At 40.4% G+C, this 23463-nt stretch overlaps 2 protein-coding genes across 4 annotated transcripts; one reads left to right on the top strand and one right to left on the bottom strand.

Annotated features, from left to right (window-relative positions):
* Positions 1-138: 138 nt before the first annotated feature.
* LOC135708929 (uncharacterized) lies at positions 139-1171 on the top strand. 3 transcript variants are annotated; one of them, XM_065231110.1, is made up of 4 exons: positions 139-371; positions 451-793; positions 853-962; positions 1084-1171. In XM_065231110.1, exons 1-3 carry the CDS (start codon positions 179-181, stop codon positions 959-961), a joined length of 645 nt encoding a protein of 214 aa, XP_065087182.1. In that variant the 5' UTR covers positions 139-178; the 3' UTR covers position 962; positions 1084-1171. The 3 variants fall into 3 exon arrangements, with proteins under 3 accessions (XP_065087182.1, XP_065087184.1, XP_065087183.1); XM_065231112.1 differs by having other exon boundaries at positions 1026-1109; XM_065231111.1 differs by lacking the exon at positions 1084-1171 and having other exon boundaries at positions 853-1038.
* On the bottom strand, positions 1009-23463 carry Dhc16F (Dynein heavy chain at 16F). The gene is made up of 17 exons (XM_065231113.1): positions 23372-23463; positions 23139-23309; positions 22628-23079; positions 18219-18577; positions 17661-17743; positions 17507-17602; positions 17144-17449; positions 16851-17083; positions 14937-16782; positions 13604-14880; positions 12468-13065; positions 10044-12407; positions 9846-9987; positions 9047-9783; positions 8157-8423; positions 5487-7956; positions 1009-1353 (listed from the first exon to the last, which is right to left on the bottom strand). Exons 1-17 carry the CDS (start codon positions 23449-23451, stop codon positions 1009-1011), a joined length of 11826 nt encoding a protein of 3941 aa, XP_065087185.1. The 5' UTR covers positions 23452-23463.

Below are 23463 nucleotides of genomic sequence, written 5' to 3'. Positions count from 1 at the left end.
AACGCCAATATCGACGAACCGTGTCGATGATATTCGAATTTAGAAACAACATCGCCCAATCCTTAAACCGCTTTCACCCCTTCACGTCACGGTGGGGGAGGGGGATTACTTATTTCAGTCAAGCTTTGATTCGGACCGTTTAAACAAAATTAGTTTAATAAAAAAATATTGTAAAAATATGAACGAAACTAAAGTACGGCTCAATCAAAGTGATTTAAATTCGTCCTTTACGGAAGAGCTTCGTAATGAATTACAGAAATGGCACAAAACCGAGTTGATAATCAAAATACTGAAGCAACAACAGTCGCCGATTTCCGTTGATGATAGAGCGCTACTGAGCATGTACAAATACGACAATCCATTGCCTCTAGGTTGGAATAATTTTTTTGAAAAAAAAAAATAGAACAATTCGACAGTAAATTATTTAATCGAGTAACAACTTTTTCACAGGATTGGACCGTATTCGAAATGTGGAGTTGAACTATAACGATCGGATGATATTAAACGAACATCTCGAAGCTAGAATAACGGCACTGACCAAACCGGTGATTGACAAGGTGTTAAAGTTAACAAATAATAATTTGAACAATCTAGCTAATCCGCCATTTAAGGAGTACTCGCAAATGCTTGAATTGGAAGCTGAAAAACGGAAATTGACAGAAGATTTAATTAAACTGAAAAACCGCAAAGTGCACTTCATGAATCTATGCGCTGAAATGAGAACGGGTCCGTATCAAAAAAATAACATTGAAACCAAGAATGCCGAATGTAGGGCACTGCACATAAAAGCAGAGTAAGGATATTTTTGTGATAAACTACAACTTTAGGAATAAAAAAGTATTTTATTTTCAGGACAATACAAAAAGTGATGATTCACGAAGTGATAACTAGCACGGCACACGCAGTGAAAGCTGTCAAAGAAGTTGAAGCGAACATCGATACTCTGCTCAGTCTGAAATAAGGTAAGTCATTTACGTCGTTAGTGTAAAGCAAAAGCACCCACTTGCCTTAATCGGTTATTAAAGTAACGAGGGCGGTGCCTCGTAGTATCCAATATTCTGACGATTTTTTCGTGTCCAGTAGAATAGATACAACAAAGTTCGTCGAATGACCCGTGGTAGAGAGCACCCCTGCCCGGATGCTGGTCTTGTAAAGTGGCGCTTCATAGCGACGGCCTATCTCCAGTTCCACACAGGGTTTCAGCCAAACCACTGGCAGTCTAGCTATTAGCTCTCCAACTTTTGCATCACACAGTCCGCCCTCTCGTACGTCCCACCTGCCCGCCTCAATAAAAAGTCCGTGAATCAGAATACCGGTATCAGGAACTTTCAGGTCTTCAAACAATGAATTGCTCTGTAAATATATCAATAAATTTAGATGTTTAATAATGGTCGTGTTGAAATATGATACGAATTCGATGACTGCCATAAAATAATCTCTAACTATCAGAATGCATAGAATCTGGAGGGTATTCATTGGCGTAACTATAAAGGAGATCTAAATCCTTAATGCTAGCAAACTTTTAGACCTCCTACAAATTATAAATATGGACTAAATCAAGCGTGCAGAATCATAAAAGCCTACCAACAATTATCGATTAATCTTTTGTTAGCAACTTACATTGTTCGGAGTAGGTTAGCTGTTGCTCTTGTTGACCAAATACATTCAATTCTGTTTATACATTTTTTGTCCGCATTTTTGATCATTTAATCTAAAATTGCTGCCAAACTTAGTGCAACATCTTAAAGTTAGGCCGTTACATATATTAAACAAATTCATGTTTTGTTTATTAGAAGTTTTTGAAACATACACTTCAATTCATCAAATTTAACGTTAGTTTTACCACCGACAAACCGACATGAAACTAAAACTTAACTCTTGATCGAGAATCCATAACGGCGGATTCAAATGTGCAGCGATCCCATCTGTCAAAACCATAGAAATTTGTTATTTTTTTTTGTAGTGATCCAGTGGCAGCACTTGCTTAAACTCTACACTGGACCCCTTTTATTGATAAATTTTGCCTCTATTTTAAATCAACACACAGACGTTCCTAGGCTATGGTGCCCGTTTGGTCACTGTTGTTTTTGTGCTGATCCAAATAGTTTTGATAGTATAATTGCGCATTCTTTTTTTTTTAAAGGTTGATTTTTGTCCCAGTCTTGTAATATCAATTACAGGATAATATGGTTGTTTCTCGATTACTTCTTCAAAGGGAAGCACCAGCTCCTGCAAACAATGTATCCGATCGTCGATCCGGCGCAACCGGCAGCTCGCACACGCCTACCAACACCACTACCAGGTAGAGGAAAATCTCCCTATCTGATGATAGTGCTAGCATGCGTGGGCGAACCATCAGTTACGCCAAATCGACGACCAAACGCACCGCCTACAAAAGCCGATACGCTCCCTTGAAAAAGTTATCGAGATTTCTACTAATTAATGAATTATAGACAATTACCTCTCATGATCCTTGGCTCCACTATGATTTTAACTTACCACTTTTAGATTATTTATCAAATACCTCTCCGAGTATATAACGCCCCGATGCCTTGTTGATTTCTGGTCTCATTTGGATTGGTCCTGAATTTGTTTGATATCCTGTTCGAAGTTATTCTTTTCCTTCTCCTTAGTCAATTGAAATCCCCGTGTCTCACGTCATATGATTCGCCATTCATAAAGCCATTATGGGTTAAAAGGGAGTAATACATACATAAAGGTAGATTAGTATTTTAGTTGTACTTGATCCAAACAATAGAAAGAAGCATAGAGGACTTAGTAGAAAAATAAAACTAATATATAACTAAAAGTGCAATGGATAAGTGTTAGTTCCGGGATCATTTTAGTGTTAGTAGTTATGTTAGTTTTGATCCGTATTCAGCCCTGCCGGCCCCTCCAGCACTATTTGCAGCAATTATGATAAGATTATGCGGCACTGCTACTACTACTATGTTAGATGTATGACTTGTCAATTTTCGCAACGCAATGTCTTTCAATAAATCACTCAATAGCTTTGATGTCTGAAAATTTGCTCAAAAGGGTTTTGTTGACACATCATACCTTACCTAAAGCACAACAATCCTAATTCTTATTTCAAACCTATCAACATATTTAACACATCTTTCCTAAAACTTGACTAGTCCGTAAGCGTCTGGTTGAAGATATGACTTTCGCTATTAGCATTGCCTGTAATTAACAAATACACTAAATAGGAAGATTTTATTATACAACTTCAAAGGTTAGTCGCCTCCCTAAGCGGACCCCCCGCGTCCTATCTCTTATGTTAATTAACTTTCTGAATTCTCTAATTGAAATTTATTTAATAAACAACTGAAATCTCTAATCTACCTACACAATCATAACCCATGCTTTTAAACTTAAATTTAACGTGTTTCAAGTACTTCTGGCTTTGACATATATTAATTATACCTTTGTTCGTCCCAGGTGACACCTTCAAGTGACTAAAATGCTTCACTTTGAAGTAACTTTCCAAGCTAATTTTAAATTGTATATTGTATAGTGTAAATGTTCCAATTACGCTCTCACGTTTCCACTATGTCGCACCACAAAAATACATATGGGTATGTCACAATAGAAGCACACCACAGTGGAAATCCCGAGTCATAGTTCAAACACTTATCCCAAATCAAAATGAAGCACATATAAGATTAGTTACAATACCATGTACAAAAATGGTGTTTAACATTGTTTCCTGAGTAATACTTCAATGAAAACAACAATGAAAGCTTGTCACGCAAATAGAAGGAGCACCGTTCGGCACTTTCTGAAATATTTCAATAGTATAATTCCCTTGCAAACCCAAATAAATCTATCTGCGTAAAACTAAATAAATTAAGAGTGATTTGCGGTAAAACCCGCCAGTATCACACCCAACGTCAGTGCCTATACGTAAGCGTACTACGACGCGGCTCTCAATCGAAGGAGTAACAAGTGTGATACTATCACTGCTAGACTAGATCTTTGGTTCTCTCATGCAGTGGTTTATCAGAGAGGGGAAGCACAGGAGTGGAACTTTGGATCAGAAAGTGGCTCCACTTGTCATTTGCGAACACTAGCGCACCTAGCGGTTGAAGGCATCTTCTGCCTGCAGTTAAGATAGGCAGCATGCTATGATAGTGTGAGTGCACATAGAAAGCCCGTGTGGAACGCTACCACAACACATCGCTTGTTGGGCAGAAAAACGAACACTTTTTGATTCACCGATTTGTTTGCACTTCTCCTTCTGTTCTGTGGGGGAAGCTTAGTAATCCCCATTGCTTGCCCATGGCGCCATTCTATCGCGGCATGAGCCAGCAACGCCGGCCATAAACCTACCGTCTCCAACACTCCACTAAAAAGCATGAAATGAAGCCCGCCCACCAGCATCAAGGTGCAAAAACTAGCCAAGGGGAGGGAAAAACCATAGAAATTTGTTATCTTGATAAAAATATTTTGCCCGGAATAGATTAGACACGAACCAACTCATGCCGCCGTGTTCGCGAAAAATTTGTATCCTAGCCACGAACACACATACTAAATGTATGTGTGTTCGTGGCTAGGATACAAATTTTTCGCGAACACGGTGGCAGATGTCAGTTTTGTGCTTTGATCAGAAATTTGATGATACTTTGTATGATCACTCATGTCGGTTTGTCGGTGGTTTTACTGCGGCGGCCCTTTTGGCCGCTTTGTTCATCGAACACGAATTTAACGGTCAATTTAAATGTTTTAGTTGGTAGTACCGCTACCTGTGGAGCGCATAGTCATTAACCCTTGCGTTTGACGTCTACACAATACTGCCATCTGTTCAACGTACTACACATCACAGTATACTCAATAGATGGCGATAGTGTTTTAGCGACGATATTTTATATTGAAAAATATTCAATGTGTTATGTATGTTTGTCTGTGTTAATAGCATGGTTGATTTTCGCAACAGATGTTGCTAGTAAAAAAAGATCGAGATTTTATTTTGCATGCGGAAAACCAAAAACATGTTGATTTTTACGAAATTTCCTTTTTTAACATAGGGGAAATGGATGTAATGTCGGCCTGAATGCCCCTAATCTGAGCCCATACATAAATTCAGCAATCGACTAAATTTTCAATAGCGGCCAAAAATATCAATTAGTACCGTCCCAATGACGCGTTCATCTTCTAGATAAAATTGATAAATAGCAGATTTTTAGCGATGGGCCCAATCTTAGATCCATAGGCCAACATTAGAGCCATTTCCCCTATTTTATTTATTTTTTACCGAATTTTAACAAATAGGGAAAATGGCTATATGGACCTAAGACTGGGCATATCGCTAAAAATCAACTATTTATCAATTTTATCTAGATGAACGCGTCATTGGTACGGTACTAATGGATTTTTTTTGGTAGCTATGGTATATAATGTTTCAAATTTGATGTTGGCCCTTGGACAAAAAACTGAAGCAATAGTGCCATAACTGGCACACTTATCCTAGGTATACAACCTACCTTCTGTCCACGAGCCCGACGCTCATAAATTGCCTGCTGATTTAACGTGCACGTCATGACATCGAAATCGAAACGCAATGTATCTATTGGGATGTCGTTTTTTCTCGCATAGGTCTGCAGAGTGCCAGTCAGGAAAGACTGAGGGAAGAACAATCCACAAATCCATGACGATATCGGCAAGCCATCATCGATCCACGATTGTACGTATTCTATGCGTTGCTGCAGATCGAATATCCAGCTGCCTAGTGATTTTGTCGATAGGAACCCCTTACTGTGCCATAGTTGTGGAACTTGGTTGTTCGTGAATGCACGATATATTGCTTCTAAACTTTCCGACATAACGACGAACCCTTGTATGGCTTTCTCCAGGTCATTTAAGTTGCTGTGAATCACACTCAGCAGTCTGTCGAACCTTTCAATCTCCTGCAACAGGACTGTCGTCAGTGATGGAATACGATTTTTACTATCCCTTTTCATTAAATCCGGATACGGGTTATCGCTGTTGATACTTTTCGCAATTGCTGCACGGATAGTGTGAGTCTTATCCAAGCATATCTTGTCCATTGCTGCTAAAGCGGCTTCGGTCAAAGAATCTCCTCCAGTTACACTATTCAGAAGTGTATTTACAAAGAATCTGGTTTCATTTCGGTTGAAAATAATGTTGGCATTCTCATGCATTCCAAAAACTTCCGGAGGATCGTGTATGGGCAAACTATTGGCGAAGGCTTTGTATTCGTCCAAATTTCGTGCTTCGGGACAATAGTACAGGCCGCTTTCACTGTATCGATACTCAGTCGAAAGCACTCTATCTGACGAAAATATTTTCAAAATAGAACGCAGGCAACGTTGGTCCCAATTATCTGTTACCCTGCCTCCGTAGGTTATCTCTCCGTTGATGTACTCCAATGCATCCCAGGGAATGGGCGCTTTTAATTCTCTCTCGCAGTATATGTCCAGCGTTCTTAATGCGCATTCCCTATCGCTTTCATTGAATTCGTATGTTATGTTCCAGCCAAGAGGGCCAAATTTACGTCGCTCCAATATGATGCCGTGGAACATGCAAAGACCGAACACCATGCTTCTCCAACGTTGACCGAGTACATGCATTTCAAAGCTTCCCATATCAAGATCATTCAGCGATCGAATCAAATTGGCACGCAAACCTTTTGGCGGTTCATTCGTAACTTTCACCGAATTCTGTAACACGCTTATAGGGAACGTTTTAACGGGCATTGATGACAAGAAAAGTCGAAAACCATCATGAGCCGGTTGCAAACCCATTGCAATGTTATTGATAATTCGTTCCATTGATTCCATCCACGATGTGGCCAAATGACAGTTTTGCAAAAACACCCAGTGACCCAGTTTGGTTCCATTTACAATCAGCGCTTCCGCTGCTGGGCCTTGGCCTTGACCTAAGGAGATGGAGAATAGTTTCTCCGCGTACTCCTTGTCCTGGGCAAATTTGATGAGTGCCGTCATTGGATCAGAACCAGGCGATAGGACAAACACAAGTGGAGTTAGCGGCGATATGTCTTCGTACAGCGATGGTAAGGTTGTATTATTTGGAGGTTCCGTGTACTGTTTACCCAATTTGAATCGAATAAATTCGGTGATGGCAATGACCAAACTCTCATCTTTCAATGCAGCAACAACCATGAGTTTTTCGGCTGGAGTCAATAGAGCGTTCCACTCCTTGGAAGATTCATTTGGCTTCGGCGCAGGTGTTAGGTTCTCCTTGTAATCTTCAATTTCCACCACTATTGATTCATGCAAGCACTTCGACAATCCGGAGAAGGCCGTAAAAGCTTCGTCCAAGTATTTGCAACTAAACCATTGATTATCCGTAACATAGCCAGGCTTTTGTTCGACGGAAAAGTTTCTGCTACTGGGACCTCTTAAAATGAAATGTAGTTGGTCATCTGTAATTTCGTCGGATTCCTTACATATTCCCACAGCCAGAAGAAATCCGTAGATCAATTTGTGCTTTTCAAGTAATCCTCGTGAAATGTTTGAAAATACTGTGAAAGTAATGTCATCCAGCAGTGTGCTCAACCGTTCAGGAAGGTTCATTTTTGCATGGGGTTTGGCAATCACCGAACAGTATACATGCGAGAAGTAACGTAGGCTGAATTGGTACATGGGATCGATTTCGGCCAAAGACGATATGACAAAGTACAGAACTGCACCACGTGACGCAAGAATCCGATACTTTTCCCTAGTGGCGGCAATAGTCATTTCCGTTTTCTCCGTTTCGACCAGCCGATCGGCAATGACAATTGATGTTTCCTTCGATTCGTTCAATGCATCCATAAGTTCTTCATCGTCCAATATGTTACCTTGGGAACTGTACAAAAGCTTCAAGACTTTGTCTTCCAACATCAACAGCTGCTGCTTGTCGGCATTTATCCTAACAATAAGATCACTGCGCTGTTTTTCCATCTCCGGTAGTTCGATCTTGATGATATCACTGAAAAGGTAAAGTTGATTTGAAACAAGCATCTAGAAGACAAGGGAGGAGGGGAAATAATCAACGGCTAATACAAATTTTAAAAATTGTGTATGGGCAATTGTCTACGCAGGAGGAGGAGGGGGGGCAAGAATCCCAAACAACTGTCAACGTAGTTAATGAACAGCCCCCTATATACGTAGCTAAGCTATTATACTCACGCAAGCAGTTGGTCCTCTAATCCACCCCTGGACACCAAAAAGGTGACTAGGCTAACTTGAATGCAAATTTCAGGCAAAAAGTGGGGATTCGCCAATTTTGTTGTTATGTACAGTCTAAAATTATGGTCATAATCGACATCGACATCCCCCAGTTTGATCATCGGCCTTCCGTTCTGGACAAAGACTCGTTTCAGTAGTACAGATTCTAAAACGGGATCAAGTGTTTCCTGCACATCTTCAATTAACATGGGCGTTCCCTGTCTGATACTGGAATAAAGGGGTATAATAGTATTTTTTTTTTGGAATCCCAATATCAAAACTTCTAGGCACGGGAGTACTCCATTTAGCATACTGCCGCTTGGCATAATTGCCATTTAGCATAAATACGAGAAAAAAAAATGTATATCGATCTTAACTGCTTTTTTAATCATGATCGGTTCTTCAACAAATCTAGATAGAGCTGGAATTAGGGCGTAACAGCTTTGGTAAACAATGACTTCTCTCGATGATTTCTAGAAAGTCAAAGCTCGCCCAGGCAAATCAACATCACCTTCCCCTATCTGATGTTTATGTTGGTTTGCGTGGGAGTGCCTTGAATTCCTAGAAATCATCGAGAGAAGTCATTGTTTACAAAAGCTGTTACGCCCTAATTCCAGCTCCATCTAGAAATATGAAAGAACATGTCATATTCAAAGGAAGGGAAAACATCCGTTACATGATAATCATGAGCTGTTTTTTGCATATTCCGTTGAAGTACAAGAGTTCATGAAAAAAGAAGTATTTATCGGTATAAGTCGCGTTTTTTCGCATTTATGCCAAAATGACCATTATGCCAAATGATCGATGTCCAACGGCGTTATGCCAAATTGAGTACCCCTCTAGCCACATACCAAATCTCCAGAATTCGCATCATATTCGCATCTGTTAGTTTTATGATCCTGAGTTCGTTCTCTGCTTCCATATTGCGTACCCAGCGATTGGCTTGCTCTTGCGGGTCAATCATCAGAGGCCATCGACCACCTTGGGTGGAAATAATTGCATTCTCGATGGAAATCTCATCTCTCGGCAATCCAAACATGTTCCACTGTCTTATTTGGAATGAGTCACCCAAAATTTTTACCAAATTAAAGCTGTCACTGCTTGGAATATTCAAACTTCGGCACTCTTCAACCCATGCTCTCGAGAGTTCCCGTCGATAATCCATCGGAAATGCTCCCAAGTATGCTACGTACGCCGATGCTACCAGGACGTCACCAGGAACCGCAAACTGTTCCGCAGTCAACTCCTGTACGGTCTCTCGCCAACGAATCTCCTCATCAGCCAAGGCCGATGTTAGACGACCAGCGCGGTTCAACCGTGCAGTTGTCAGATCATTATGATCCTGCAATACTTTCATCTCACGTTTCTTCTCATCAAGATTGGACATTAGCATCAATATTTTAGCTTCGATTTCGGCCAATTCGTTCTGCTTGCATTTTAAAAGCTGCATCACTTGATTCAACTCTTCCTCTGCATCCTTCTGACGTTTGATTTTGGGCTCAACCAATCTGTACACCTTGGCGTAACGTTCTACGGCTATTACCCACAGGCACATTGATTTCGCTACTTTGGACACCTTTTCGACAATCTAAAAGTATACAAATGTTACTCAACAATAGTTCGACTTCGTCTTGCCATAAAATATCTTACAGGAGGTTGGAAATCTTTATGCTCAATATATGTCTTAAGCTTTTTGAGTATAGAATCGGATATATGCTCTTTGTCGTAATCCTCAAGCTTCTTTAGAAAGTTAACGTCAGCCATCACAACTTTGGCAGAATTCCAATCGGTTCTGTTGAAAAATTATCATTTAACATCCTCGCTTCTTGCTTAACATAAAGTACTTACTTTGATCCTAGTAGAATAAGCACCGCTTCCATTACAAATTGTACTACTTTTGGAGGTTTTTGAAATACCCTCAATTCATTTATGTCATTTTTATTCAGCGCTTTGAGTGCATCCTGTGCAGCTTGCAGTGTTGGCATGACAGTTTCAAGGTCTTTGGCTGCTTCGTCAGCTATTTCCTGTGTTTCAGCTGCTTTGATTTTGGCTTCTGCTTCATCTTTGGCTACGCTTCTCTTCACGCCTTCGGCTATTGTATTATCCTTGTCTAGTTTCGCCAACAGTTCCTTCATATTTCTCGACTTTTCGTCCAAGATAGGAACAAATTGCTTCAATTCTTCTCCCATCTCTGCCACTACAAGATTCGTTTCCAGAATTTTACTCAACCCATTTGCAATCCGGTCCTTCTTCTGCAGGATTATATCTACACGTTTATGCACTAACACGCGGTATTGATTTAGCAATTGCAGGTAATTGCTAGGAGTGGTATAGTAATGGCGACGCATTTCGCGGTAGTACCTTTCCGAAATGGTTTCCACACTTTCGTGCATCATTACGCAGATTTGGGATAGATGCTTGCATTGCACCTCATTCTCAGCAACTTCTTTCAGTGACCCAACTGCCACAGACAGCAGCGCTTCTGCCGGCCACTTTACAAACCAATCAATCGTACAGCAATTAACCAAGGAAGGGAACATTCTGCACCGTCGCCTAAACGTGTCACCAACGGGACTCATGCACAATATCACGTGTAAATTTGCACGAACACGTTTTATGAAGAATTCGAAAATTCCGTCCCTTGTCGTGTTGGAATGCCCACTTTCAATGCAGGGTTGTCGGGCGTTTAGTATTATTTTTTCATATTCATCTCCTTCGAACAGACTAGGGACCTCTCCAGAATTAAGTATATTGTTGATGTCCTCCATGAACTCCTCCTTCACAATTTGAGTGTCTGTTATCAGGAATACGGTTGGTTTATTCAAAACGCCGGCGATCCAGTAGATCTTTCTCAAGTCTTCATGAAAACACGCATGATCGTACCCTCGCCGCAGAGCGATTTGATTGCACTGGTAACCATTGATATGAGCAGCCAATCGCGAGAGGCTTTGTTTGCCCATTCCGGATACACCAACTAGTAGTCCATTTCCGCGCTCTGATCGGAGTAATCGAGCCAACCGGACAATATGTTCGATTGCATCTCCGAAGAATACAAGATTCATTTCCTTGCCTCCAGTTGAATTGTAATCCTCTAAATAGTCGAACAAAATACCCTTAAGTTTTTTCGAATCTTTGATTTCCTCGTATATGCGGTCTTCCGGTGCTTGACCAAAAACCATAAAATCTCCGAAGAGAACGGCTTCCTCTTGATGAACTACGGTCGTTTCGAAATATTTTTCACAACAATCCTGTAGCAATTGTTTGAAATACGATTTATCCTCTTCGCATATTAATCGGTCGTAGAATATTCTCATTGATTCGTGGTAAAACAGTCGAAGCATTTGGATCGGATTAACGTACGCCGAGGTGTCAGCCTGTAGGATGCCCTGAACGCACTTGGATAGATCGCGTAGGTTGAACACATAATGTGACTTTTTCGGTGTTGGTAGAAGTTCTTCTGAAATTCTTTCGTATACGGCAACGGCTGCTTCTATTATTGGCTCCGCGAGTGGTCGTATAGCCATGCTAAAATCACTCAAAAATCCAATAAGAATTGCTTTGAAGATAGTTTTCAGGGTGTCGCTGTTAGGTGTCGGTAAGGACAGCAATGCAAAGTGTCGGATGAATCGAGGTGTCAGCATGTTACGGCCACCTCCGGGAGGTGCACATGCAGCTCCTAAAGTAACATCAACGATATCCTTCCAGTACATCTTATCTCGATCGTAAACTCCATGGAAATCAAGAAATTGACGAAGTAGTTCAATCGGCGGTTGACTACCATAGACATCCAATTTTGGCATGTTGACGTCATCGATGAATATTATAATCTTTCTGTTAATGGGTGCTCCCAACAAAGTCTTTTTGCGGCGCTCCAATCTCGATTCAATTATTTCCTGGGTTCGCGCGCTTTCTGACTGTGCAGAAAAATTAACGAAAATGGGAATCACATTTTCCTTCATCAGTTTGTTTAAAATGTCCCGAGCTAGTACAGATTTGCCAACGCCAGTGTCACCGGTAAACAGGACTGGATACTGCTCTCGGAACAACATTTCGGCTACGTATCCATATGTGGTAGTATCCAGAGTCGGGACAAGCAGATCAAAATAAGCAACATTAGGATTATATTCGAACTGCGGATGAACAGCCGTCCAGTTTTCCCAAGTCTTTATGACCGGATTTATCCTATAGTCCCACAATGATCCTTCGGGTAACCTGAAAAATTAAATTACAGCAATGTAAAAACATGTCGTTAATACCTTCCGAGTAGCTTACAGTGCTGCATCACTTTCCTGGAACAATGATCTAAGTAATTTTTCGAATCCTATTTTCGATTCGTCCAATAAGTTCCCAGCAAACGACCAGAGAGCGCACCATGTAAACAATTTACATACATAATTTTTCGCATCTCCTCGCTCCATTAGATTGATTCCTTGAGTCTGCTTCAAAAGTATGAGCAGCAATGTTGTCATCATCGATAGCTTGCTAACGTTCACTTGATGGATGCTCCATCGACATTTCCTATTGATATACTTGACCATTTCGTCATAGTAACGATTGAATAGCAAGTGGATGTGCTCCTTCAAATCCGGATCCAGGTGATATTCCTCAACCGTATTCAACCATGATGTTATTAACGGGGTCCATCCTAAATGTAACGGATCCAGATATACCATGCCACAGCGCGAAACCGTAGCAGGTGAAGCCTGGGACAGATCCTGTACTTCAAATATCATATGTACCCAACTTGTAAGCTTAATACGTTCGGAGTTGGCCAAACACAGCATCTTATTGTCGTCTAGCACGGTGTTCAGGTTTTCTATCCAAACTGCATCCACCGGTCCATCACAGACAACCCATTGATGCTCTTCGTCTGCAGAAAAAATATAAAAAAACATCGAACATGAGTTCCTCTGGGAATACCTACAACCTTTAATTCTAGATTTTTATAGCTATTCCGTATTAGAAAATTCTCGCCCAAAAGTAACTAAAAATGGAAAAGTCCCCAATAGGATAGGAAAAACAAACATGCTCTAGGTGCAGCATGTGAGCTCAGTAGATGTAATTTAACTAAACAGTCTACCGTATTGTAAAATCAATTAGTAGGTAATATAGGATTCAACTTGGTAAACAAAATGACAATCGAATGTTTCACAATCAGATAGAATAGTATCATCAGCGGATTATTTTCTGTAAAAATCAGGCTACTAAATCAAGTGCATATCGAAAACGATTCCTATACAAAAAAAAAGTGAAACTTGATTTCAATAGCTGCGGCACAGAACCCCGAAATTCTAAACTATCACCTATATTCTTGTTTTCGTTCAAACCGTATTTTCCATACAAAAAATTTTTTTTTGTATGGAAAATACGGTTCGAACGAAAACAAGAATATGGGTGTATATACCTACCAGGAACATTAACTGCAGCTCGAATAGCCAAACCTAGCAAACCGTCTTTCCATTCCATGGTTGCCAAATTCACAAAACCATACAGCTCATCCATGCTGATGGCCTTTGGATTAAGTGTTTGTATGTTCACCGGCCTGTAGTAATGCCCGTCGACGATATCATTGTACAGTTTTTCCAGTGCACATGCCAACGTATGCAACACGGTTGTCTTTCCACTTCCCGTTGGACCGACCAGCATAACGCCCCAACGAACAACCATGGTTTCATACAGCTGAAGTGTTTTGAGAATCAATTCCGGGACAGTCTGTAAATTGTTCTGCTCCATGCAGGCCTCTATGGCTCCTTGCAAACTACCTCTCTCCGGTTCGGGTAGTTCGATGCCTGGGAATAAATCTCCCAATATTCCATTGAATAAAACTGCATCATTTGCCAGGAATTTTGGAAGATTTGAATCCCTGAGCGCACAAATCAATGTAATCTCCTCTGGTTGATCGGGTGAAGCTCGCTTTAGTGCCCCTGCCATTACAAGGACACTTTTCACGGCTCGCATTCCGAAATCATAGTGATCCTGCTGGCTTAACTGTTCACTACAGAGCTTATACATCTGAACCATTTTCTTCGCCAAAACCTTGGATGCTTCAAATCCCTCGGAATACAAAACAACTTCGGCAATCAAGGCATAGTCCGGTACCATCATGGAAATTGGTCTAAATAATGCTTTAAGATTGTCAGGAAGCTCTGTTCGGCCAGCGTAACCGGGGTTCATAGTAATGAACGCAGCACATGACGGTTTCAACTTGATCTCTCGGCCCTCGAACATGAAACGCTTTATTTGCATCGCCTTGGCGTTTCTAATTGTAATCAGCTGCTGTGCAATCACCGAAAGTACTTCGATATCGATTCGATTGAATTCATCAAAACAGCACCACGCTCCCGATTGGGCCAAACCGGTGAAGAACCTTCCCATCATTTTGTAGTCCAGGCCGTCCGAACAGTTGAACACAACGCACTGTATTGCTAAAGCTTTGGCAAGATCTTTGGTTGTTTCGGTTTTTCCCGTTCCTGCGGGACCAGCTGGAGCCCCGCCCAAATCCATCTGCAATGCGCCCATCAAACAAAGGTAACATCTATCCGTCAAGGGCGTAATAACCAAAACTCCGCCCGCTCCAAGATATTCATAGAAATATGGTTGGTTAGATGATGCCATTTTTGTTTCGACCGTCTCTGTCTCAGAATTCCAGTAGTATCGTAACATTTTCAACCATTCAAAGTCGGACCTAAAACATAACCCTTTGTAATTTAATTATTTTAAAATTAATGTCACAGTTCTTACGATTTGTTAACCTTCTTCTCCATCATATGACAAACCGTATCCATAGCATGAACATCGATAGTGATAAGCGCACAAAGTACCTTGCGCACCAGCTTCGATATGTTCGTTCTCGCGATGGATGCTAAAATTGACAGATTCTTCACCAACTTATCTTTGAACGTTAGCATTTTCTTGATGACTTTTCCCTTTCCGTCAAGGATTTCGTGAACATCAGCACACCACTGTTGTTGCGATACTGTTAAAACGATTTGATTAGGATGTTCCTGCATCCAAAACGAGCGGTCTTTCGTTGGATAACAGCGGTATCCTAGTCGCATGTACCTTTTAACTGCCAAAAACATTGCTTCCTCTACTTTGGACAGCCAGTCTTCGACGGCTCCACGGGCCTTCAATCCAACTCCAAAGGTGAGGCGCTCACCTTCCGGAGATACCATAGAAATAATATCATTAGTCATTACTGATTCTCCACTGTCGGTCTTTTTTTTGCCAAATTCAATTCTAGCTATAGCATCGAAGCACTTTCTCAAGTGGGGTTGTACTGCATGTGGATTTTTTGTTTGGGCCAAAATTTCCAACAGTTCATCGTTAGATAAAAAGTAGAACCTTGGAAATGCCATGCGTTTCACTTCGAGATAGGCTTCCAAACAACGGGTAACCTTTTCCAAAAGAGCATTGTTAATCTGCAACTGCTGCAAAACCCCCTCGGCTGTCATGGCACTCAAAGCCATCGGTGACTTCTGTGTACGCCGCATAAGATCTTTCCAGCTTTTGTCAACTTGCAGAAACATCTGCGTTTCGTGCGGAAGTTGTCTTTGAATGTCTGGTGCAGAAAATATGGCCTCCAAGTAAATCCATGATTGCTGACAGAACGTCCACTCATCCAAGGTCCGTGAAAAAAGATCTAACTGTTTGGACCAATCATCAACCTTCGGTTTGATTGGTCCGACATGCCTCGATGCAGCTATCGTACTGATGTTGATACTAGATTCGTCCAAAACGGTCTGAATTTCATCAGTTCCAGCTAGAATAAACACGTCTCTAGCCTCCCTATGGCTGACTACAGTCAACTCCAGTTCCTTCCAAGCATTCTCCACTTTATTCAACAATGTTTCAAGTCCTGACTCGGCACTAGCCATATTAGCTACCTCCATTAGCTCGTTTGCAATCTCTTCCTCGAAAGCATTAGCATCTTCGAAGGTATGTAAGTAAACTTCCTCTTCGCCAGCCAAATGCCTATTTAGGATTTGCTCTATTTTAATCCAATGGCGATTTTTCAGTGCTGGATTGCGAAGATATGATAGCACAGGTATTTTCTCCTTGAACACCTCTGCTTCTAGTCTTAGTTTAGGAATAATGTCATTTTTCGGTAGATTCTTATCGAGCATGGCGCAATTCTTCAAAATCTTGTTGTTTAAGGCTTCCACCTCTTCTACGTTCAGCTCGAAGAATTTGATCTCACTCCATAGCTCTAAGCTATCCTTCCACTGCTGAACGCCGTCCCACAGGGTCTGTCGAAGCTTCACTTCGTTTATCACGATGTCCAGCTTATCGAACCGAGTAACGTCCAATCGGAACTCTTTCTGATATTTTCTGTATTCTTGTGCCTTGCGTTGGCACGAACTGAGCCGTTCCGAAAGGTCTATAAGACAGTCACGAATCTGTGCTGGATCGGAGCTATTATCCAAAAGCCACTCTTGAAGTACCTGTTCGTTTATCTCTTCCACTTCGGAGAAGATCTTTGCTATGTCTGTATGTAAGCACAAATCGAACTTGTTAATCATGTCCCGTTTCTGGATGCGTTTGGTACCCATGATATCCTTAATATGCACCATTAGTTCTTCCATATCTAGTAGAAAAAAAAAACGCACATCATTAACAAGAATATCGTAACGTTCGACGAAAATCATCACTAACCAAGGTACTTATCCTTGTCTTCATCTCTAAAGGGTATTCTGAAAGTTTTCATTATCTTCAACGCTTCATAGGCGTAGCTCAGCTCTTTCTCTAAGTTCTCCACTTGTTCATGGCATACTTCGAGGAAGTTGAAATAATATATGTACTGACTGGTTTCCTCCGGGACGATCATTAGCTTAGTTGAAATTTCTTCGCCCTTCTGATTGACATAGTTGATTTTCTCCAGGGCAAGCCTATAATAAAATCAAATTAGATAATAATTGTATGTAGACAACAAGTTTGAACCCAGTTACCTCGGTAAAGTCTCATCTAGGACAGATAAAAGATCTTGGCAAACGGGAATGATTTCTTCACGAAACGTAACCTGCTTAACCTGCACCAGACCGAGTCGTTGGGTTTCTTGAATGTTTTCAAGTTCTGCCATTTCCGAATTGTACCGTTGGCAGAACAACCTCAACTTTTCCAACTCAGTCTCATTTCTAATCAGGTCTCTATCCATTGCCAGCGCTTGCTGGTAATTATCGCGGATCTTATCGAATCTAAAGATATATTTATCAACCATGTCGTAGGCTTCATTGAGATTCGTGTGAATGGATTTTCTAGAAATAAAGGGTTGTACTTTACTACAAGCATGTTTTCAAATAATTTCAACTCACATATTGTCAAGAAGCTCGAAATCATTATCAATAATGAAATTGAAGCTTGGTGGGTTTCCACACAGACGATCTTCCTGTCGGCCCATAATCGTTGGTCTGTTGTAAAGAAAAAGAAAATTTAATAACCACGCTACAGTTAACTTCCAAAACATACTCCGTAAAAATATTGAAGTAAGCATCACTTTGAAAGCGCACAATACGTCGCGTCGACTCCACCACCATGACCAGGGGTTGAAACTGTTGACGTTTTTTACGACACTCGCTTCGTTGTCATGCGCGACAGTCTGTTTTTATTCGTACTCTCATGCTCTACCGTCGGCTCTCTTATACAACACAAACGGTAGAACAACATTCGGGCAAAAAGAAAATTTTCAAATAACTATCATATGACATGTGTGATTTCGTTCTAATTCCTCGATTTGGTGTAAATTAAACCACTTCTGATCAGAAATGTTATTACTAGGACATCGTTGTTTGCTATTTTAAGAATTCACACAAGCACAACATCAGCAGCTCTTATTATGAGAAAAACTAAAATACATACATTCGTGACGGTCTTCGGCAAAAGTGTCGTATGACAGAGCCTGTCATATGACATTTTAGTTTGGTACTGTAATTTGATAGTTTGTTTTGCAAGTGTCGGAAGCAAAGGCAGTCGATTATCACAGAAAATATGTCCACTACGGTGACCACTTACAAGACTGACCATGACACAAATCTGTTCCATAAAAGAGGCAGCAACTTCCCGCGAAGGATCAACAGCGATGGTTGTCGGTTTCAGTAACAACTCAACTGACATAAATGGAGTTCTTTCCGAAGACTGCGTCGAATCGTATCCATGGAAAACGTTCGAAAGGTTTCGGAATGACTCGCTCAGAATTTGGTGTAGCAAATTGATCATCATGTGGTCGGCGTATTCTAGAAATCTTGCCAACAGTGCACATAATTTGCGTTTGTTGGCTCGCTCTGTAAAACTCATAATATCCTTGAGCTTTTTCTTATTTGCACAATTCAATGCTTCATCGTGTGGCGAGTAACCTCGGTCGGTTAGGGTGTTGGTACAAGCATCATCTTTGAAAAAAATTGAATGATAGAGATTTTGTTAGGATTAAAAGGTAATTCTGGGTAAAGTTAGCTATTCCAAGGTGCTGGGTTATTAAGCCGAGTTGGCCGTTAGACTGAAATGGTATTCAGGCTGAAAATTGAAACGTCTTTTGCAACACAGACAGCTAAAATGCATGTAATCAAGCCTGTTTCTGTGATATGCGACAAACGAGTTGCTTAGAATGTGCGGATACAGGACGTCGCCTTTACTCACTGATGTTATTATTCTGAACTATCGCTATTAGCATAACAGTCCTATATCATATGAAATTCCTATCTGCATGGTACTGTTAAGCGAATATCCACAGTGCAGAAGGTGCTAGTAGCTCACAGTATTGCCCATGTGGCAAAACACCGAGTTTGTACTATTCATCACTATACGGCAACACATTTGATTGTATTCATCTCAATCATGCACATCACTCATGGTTACTTTCTTAAAACACGAGCTCACGGAAGAATGGTAGTAAAAATCAAAGGAAATGTATGGAAATGTGTTGTTTTGTTGTTGATAAATCAATGTTTTCCAAAAAGTAATGAGCAGGGAGTGTGTAGGGGAAGGAAATATCAATATCTATTTATAAATATCTGGCCAGAATGCTATATTTGGACAGACGTTTCGTTTTCACTACCACTGATACAAAGTCACTAAGGAGTATGTCGTATTCTAAGAACAATTTGATCTGATATCATAAGATTGACAAGGGCGTCAGCGGAGTCGGTCAGTACACATATGACTTTAAGCACCGGGGTGGTGGCCGTCAGGAATATGGCAGCTGTTGAGAACACTTAGCATGGGTTGGGTAGTCAAGAATATCAAGCTTTCGTATGAGTCTAACATCACTAAACCTGGTCCTCGGAACACCCATCTTCGAAGCGGTGCTGAAAACCACCTTTAAGTAATTTGGCGTTGTGTACGTGGAGCCCAAAATTTTGCACGCAATCGAGCTTATTTTTTTTTTAATCTAGTTACCAACTCTGCTCTTGGGTTTGTTTTAGTGAACTGCGGTCTCAGAGTGTGATCCATGTTGGTGAGGTATCTTAAAAACTATTCCACTACTCGAGGAGGAAGACTTCGTCGTTCTTGGTCGTTTTTTTTTTCTAGAAGGCAGATAGCCCTTTTACAAACAATTTTCGCTACCAGATACTTGAAAAGTAGCATCCTAGCATGCGGATGCCGTTGGTGTGCATGAGAAAAGTCCTGCTACAGTCCTTATAGCCTGGTTGTGCATGGAGGCCAGCCTTGTAGAAAGGATGTCTCCTACGCAGAAGAATTCTGCTTCTTAGTAAATCTTGCTACTCATTATCGCTTTGGCTACTTGTAGTTGGGTCACCTGGTTACTGTTGAGGTTCCTTTTGTAGAGTATGCTGGGTGGATTGTGATGCGTCCTACATTATTCCTCTTTTATCTCTCTGAAGTCATCGATGTACATATATGGACCACCTGTCGAGACATATTCTTAGGATCCGGAACTTTTTATCGAATGGGTCCAAACAATACTGGATCCTTGAGACAGACAGGGAGAAGCCAGCTGATCTGAACTCCAACTATTTGCAGGTCAGATTTGATCTGTAACTAAGATAATGAAATATCCTTCGCGATGATGATGGCGTTTTAAACTTAATAGGGTAAGTGTGCCAGTGTATTGCCCTAGTGGATATACGACTTATATCAAATTTCACATTTTTCATTCCTTTCCAAATTTATTTCGTTCAATTCTAGAACAAAAGCTGTAACACTAATGCCAAAACTAGTGTTTAGTAATTCACACACACATTTTTATATGACTTATGATTCTCTAGGTAGTCTTGTTACGTGTTTGGAAACATTTAGGAAAACATTGCAAAAAGGTCAATCTACTCTTTGAAGCTTAAGAATTATTCTATTTGCCAGAAATTTGTAAATTCTGGACATTTAACAATATGGCGTTTTCCTGACATCAACATTTAATGCCAGAATGATTGTTTTTGTAATCAGTCCGCGTGCTGATCTCTTTGCTTTTTGTTGAAGGACGTGTTACTGTTACCTAAAGCAAAAACAAATTTAAACAGCACTTTTCAGTGCTCATTATACCTGTAAATTTTCTACCTTTGTCGACTCTTATTCTTCGATCCATGTTTGGACCCTACCCGACGCCGAGGTAATCCTGCTTGGATATTGATTTGGAAAATTCCTCTTAGATCCTTCAGATTCTTATTTATCTGCATGGAAGTCGATTTGGAAAAACGTTTTACTGACGCCATGGCGCCTAAACGCAAAAAGGGCAAAATCTTGATTCCCCTTCTGATGAAATTAATTTGAGCAATCCATTTGATTTGCTCACGGATGATGAGAATGATCCATCATCCAGGAAAAAATCTTGTAAACTTTCCCGGCTTAATGCCAAGAAGGAAAAGATTCCCTCTATCATGATAACACCTTCCGATTTCCATGCTCTTTGCACGGAACTTTTGAACTTCGTTAAATCCAAGTTTTCACTGCAAATTTGCCGTCGGGGTGAATGCCGTGTATTGGCTGAAACCTTGGACGGAGTCAAACATCTTCTCAAGTATCTTACTGAGAAGCAGCACCAATATTTTACTTACGACACAAAAACTGAACGTGTGTTCAAAGTTGTCTTGAAAGGTCTGACCAGTGGTGAATCCCTGGATCAGATCAAAGCTGAACTGGCAAAATTACTTGGAGTTGTGCCAGTCCAAGTAATCAACCCCGTCCTGGCGATTCGCGTAACGGGATTTCTAATGATTTTATTTCGTTCACTTCAAGTCTAGTAAACTAAACAACCTTAAGGCCTTAAAAAGCTAGCCCTATGCTTCATGTCCGAGTGTAGTGGGAACACTTCAGGAAGACTGGAAGAAATTTCCAAAACTTCACCCAGTGCTGTAAGTGCCAGGAATGGGGTCACGGAACAAAAAATTGCTACATGCCAGCTAAATGCATGAATTGTGGTGATTCTTCTCACGCAAAAGACGACTGTCCTGTTAAGGAAGATCCTAAGAAATTCAAATGTTCAATTTGTGGTGAAAACTACAAATCCAATTTTTGGGAATGTAAGACTTGCAAAGCGATTCTACAATCTCGTTCTAAGCAACAGGTAGGAAACGCTCCACGTCCCCGACCAGGTAAAAATTCCTCTGCTGTTAACAACGGTCAGCTAGGAACAAATTCTACATTCGTACCCATAGGATATCACCCCTGCTTCAAATTTTTCATCTATACCTGCTCCCCTCGCGATTAACAATGTTCAGCGAGTAAAGGGAACTACCTATGCTGCTATTGCAGATGGTAGAAATCATAATACAAGCCAATATAGTTCTAACGGAAATTTTGATAATTTTGACTTGGAAAGCATTATTGCTTCTAAAATGATTTTTTTTTTTACAGAAATCATTAATTGACATGATTACTGATAAGCTAAAAACTAACTCCATGTTTGATGCTATTGAAACTGGAGTAAAATTTGCGAACAATATCGTAATGACTTTGAAATCCAGTAATGGATTTTAAATCATTGAATATTTTGAATTGGAATGCTCAAGCTCTTAAAGATAATGAGGACGAGCTATTTAACTTTTTTAGAGTTCATAACGTGCATATTATACAAGTTTAAAAAAAATTTCTAATGTTTAGTTCAGACTAGATTTCTTGTTACATATTATAACTCATAAGTCTGGCCAGTGTATAAGAATTGGTTCCTACAATTATTTCAAGTTATAAGTCCTATTCCATCTTCGTGTTGTTGTGACAGAAATTAAAATTAGTGCTAGGATAAATGTTCTAACTTTCGACGTTGTACTAGTTCTAAAAACTCTTTGCGAGCGAGTTCAACGCTATTTAAACTTTGGCAAATTATACACTACTAAAAAAGGAAAACCATACGCAGAATAAAAGAAACATGAATCACGTACTATGTGTGATGTGGTACCCTGTTCCTTTTTTAATAATACGATGGGTTAATTAACTACTGATAACTCATGAACCACAAAACGACACAAAGTACAAAGTTCATTACTTACACAGCACCTCACGCATCTTCTGGTTCAAATTGAACAGCAAATCGCGAACCTGCTCGAAGGTCGTCATTTGAGTTTCCACGAAATACGGCAAGTGCCAATTTTCACACACAGAAACATCGAAAAATCGAAAATGTATCAACTGCTCATACTGCTCTCTCATGTACAATAGCGCCTTTGCCAATCGCGGCATTACAAGAAACAAACTACCGGACAACGTCTGTCGAGCAGTTTCGTATTTAGCCCATTTGACGTTCTGGCGCCATTGACGAAAAACCTTTATGCAGCGGTAGTTTCCAAAGAAATTCAGTTTCGTGATCTTCTTATATTTTTCGTAGTCAGCCAACCACTCGCTCAACTGGCTAAATTGGTTTTCCGTGTCGCTCCAATAGGTGATTCCATGCCGGCTAACTGTGTAGTACTCATGCTTGTCAACTTTGCTGAACGGAACTTCACTGCAAGTAAAAGTCACTTAAGAATCACGATTCCAAAAACATTTAAGTATTTCTCTTACAGAAATAAATAAGGTCCAAAACGTTCACTACTTCTCGAAAATGCATACGTTAAGAATACGAAACTGTTATCCCTAAACTTTTTAATTCGCTTTTCAATAAGCTCTTCAATATTGATCGGTGACGGTCGAGGAAGGTTCTGAGTTCGAGCGGCTATCCGCTTCTTACGATCACTAAAATTAAGTAAATCTTATAGAAATCTCCAAAGTATACTTGAAATATGTAATTCACTAACTCGTTAAGTTTAACTGACTTGAAGGTAGCCTTTGGTTTTGTAAAATTTGATTTAACTTTTTTATCTGACCAGTTATCCATTATGCCGGTCTT

This window comes from Ochlerotatus camptorhynchus, unplaced genomic scaffold (genome assembly GCF_037179485.1).
Source record: "Ochlerotatus camptorhynchus isolate MF236.1 unplaced genomic scaffold, CSIRO-AGI_Acam_v1.1 ptg000342l, whole genome shotgun sequence".
In the NCBI taxonomy this organism is placed as follows: domain Eukaryota; kingdom Metazoa; phylum Arthropoda; class Insecta; order Diptera; family Culicidae; genus Ochlerotatus; species Ochlerotatus camptorhynchus.
The sequence above is the reverse complement of the archived record's forward strand: the minus strand, read 5'-3'. Positions and strand labels throughout refer to the sequence as shown.

Bases quoted from the DNA above. Each gene is read 5' to 3' on its own strand.
- Dhc16F (XM_065231113.1), bottom strand. From the start codon at position 23,451: ATGGATAACTGGTCAGATAAAAAAGTTAAATCAAATTTTACAAAACCA. The intron at 9,784-9,845 runs GTAAGATATTTT...GTATACTTTTAG, and splicing joins ATAAAGATTTCCAACCTCCT to ATTGTCGAAAAGGTGTCCAA. The intron at 1,354-5,486 runs GTAGGTTGTATA...ATATATTTACAG, and splicing joins GTCGGGCTCGTGGACAGAAG to AGCAATTCATTGTTTGAAGA.
- LOC135708929 (XM_065231110.1), top strand. From the start codon at position 179: ATGAACGAAACTAAAGTACGGCTCAATCAAAGTGATTTAAATTCGTCC. The intron at 372-450 runs GTTGGAATAATT...ACTTTTTCACAG, and splicing joins CGACAATCCATTGCCTCTAG to GATTGGACCGTATTCGAAAT. The intron at 794-852 runs GTAAGGATATTT...TTTTATTTTCAG, and splicing joins GCACTGCACATAAAAGCAGA to GACAATACAAAAAGTGATGA.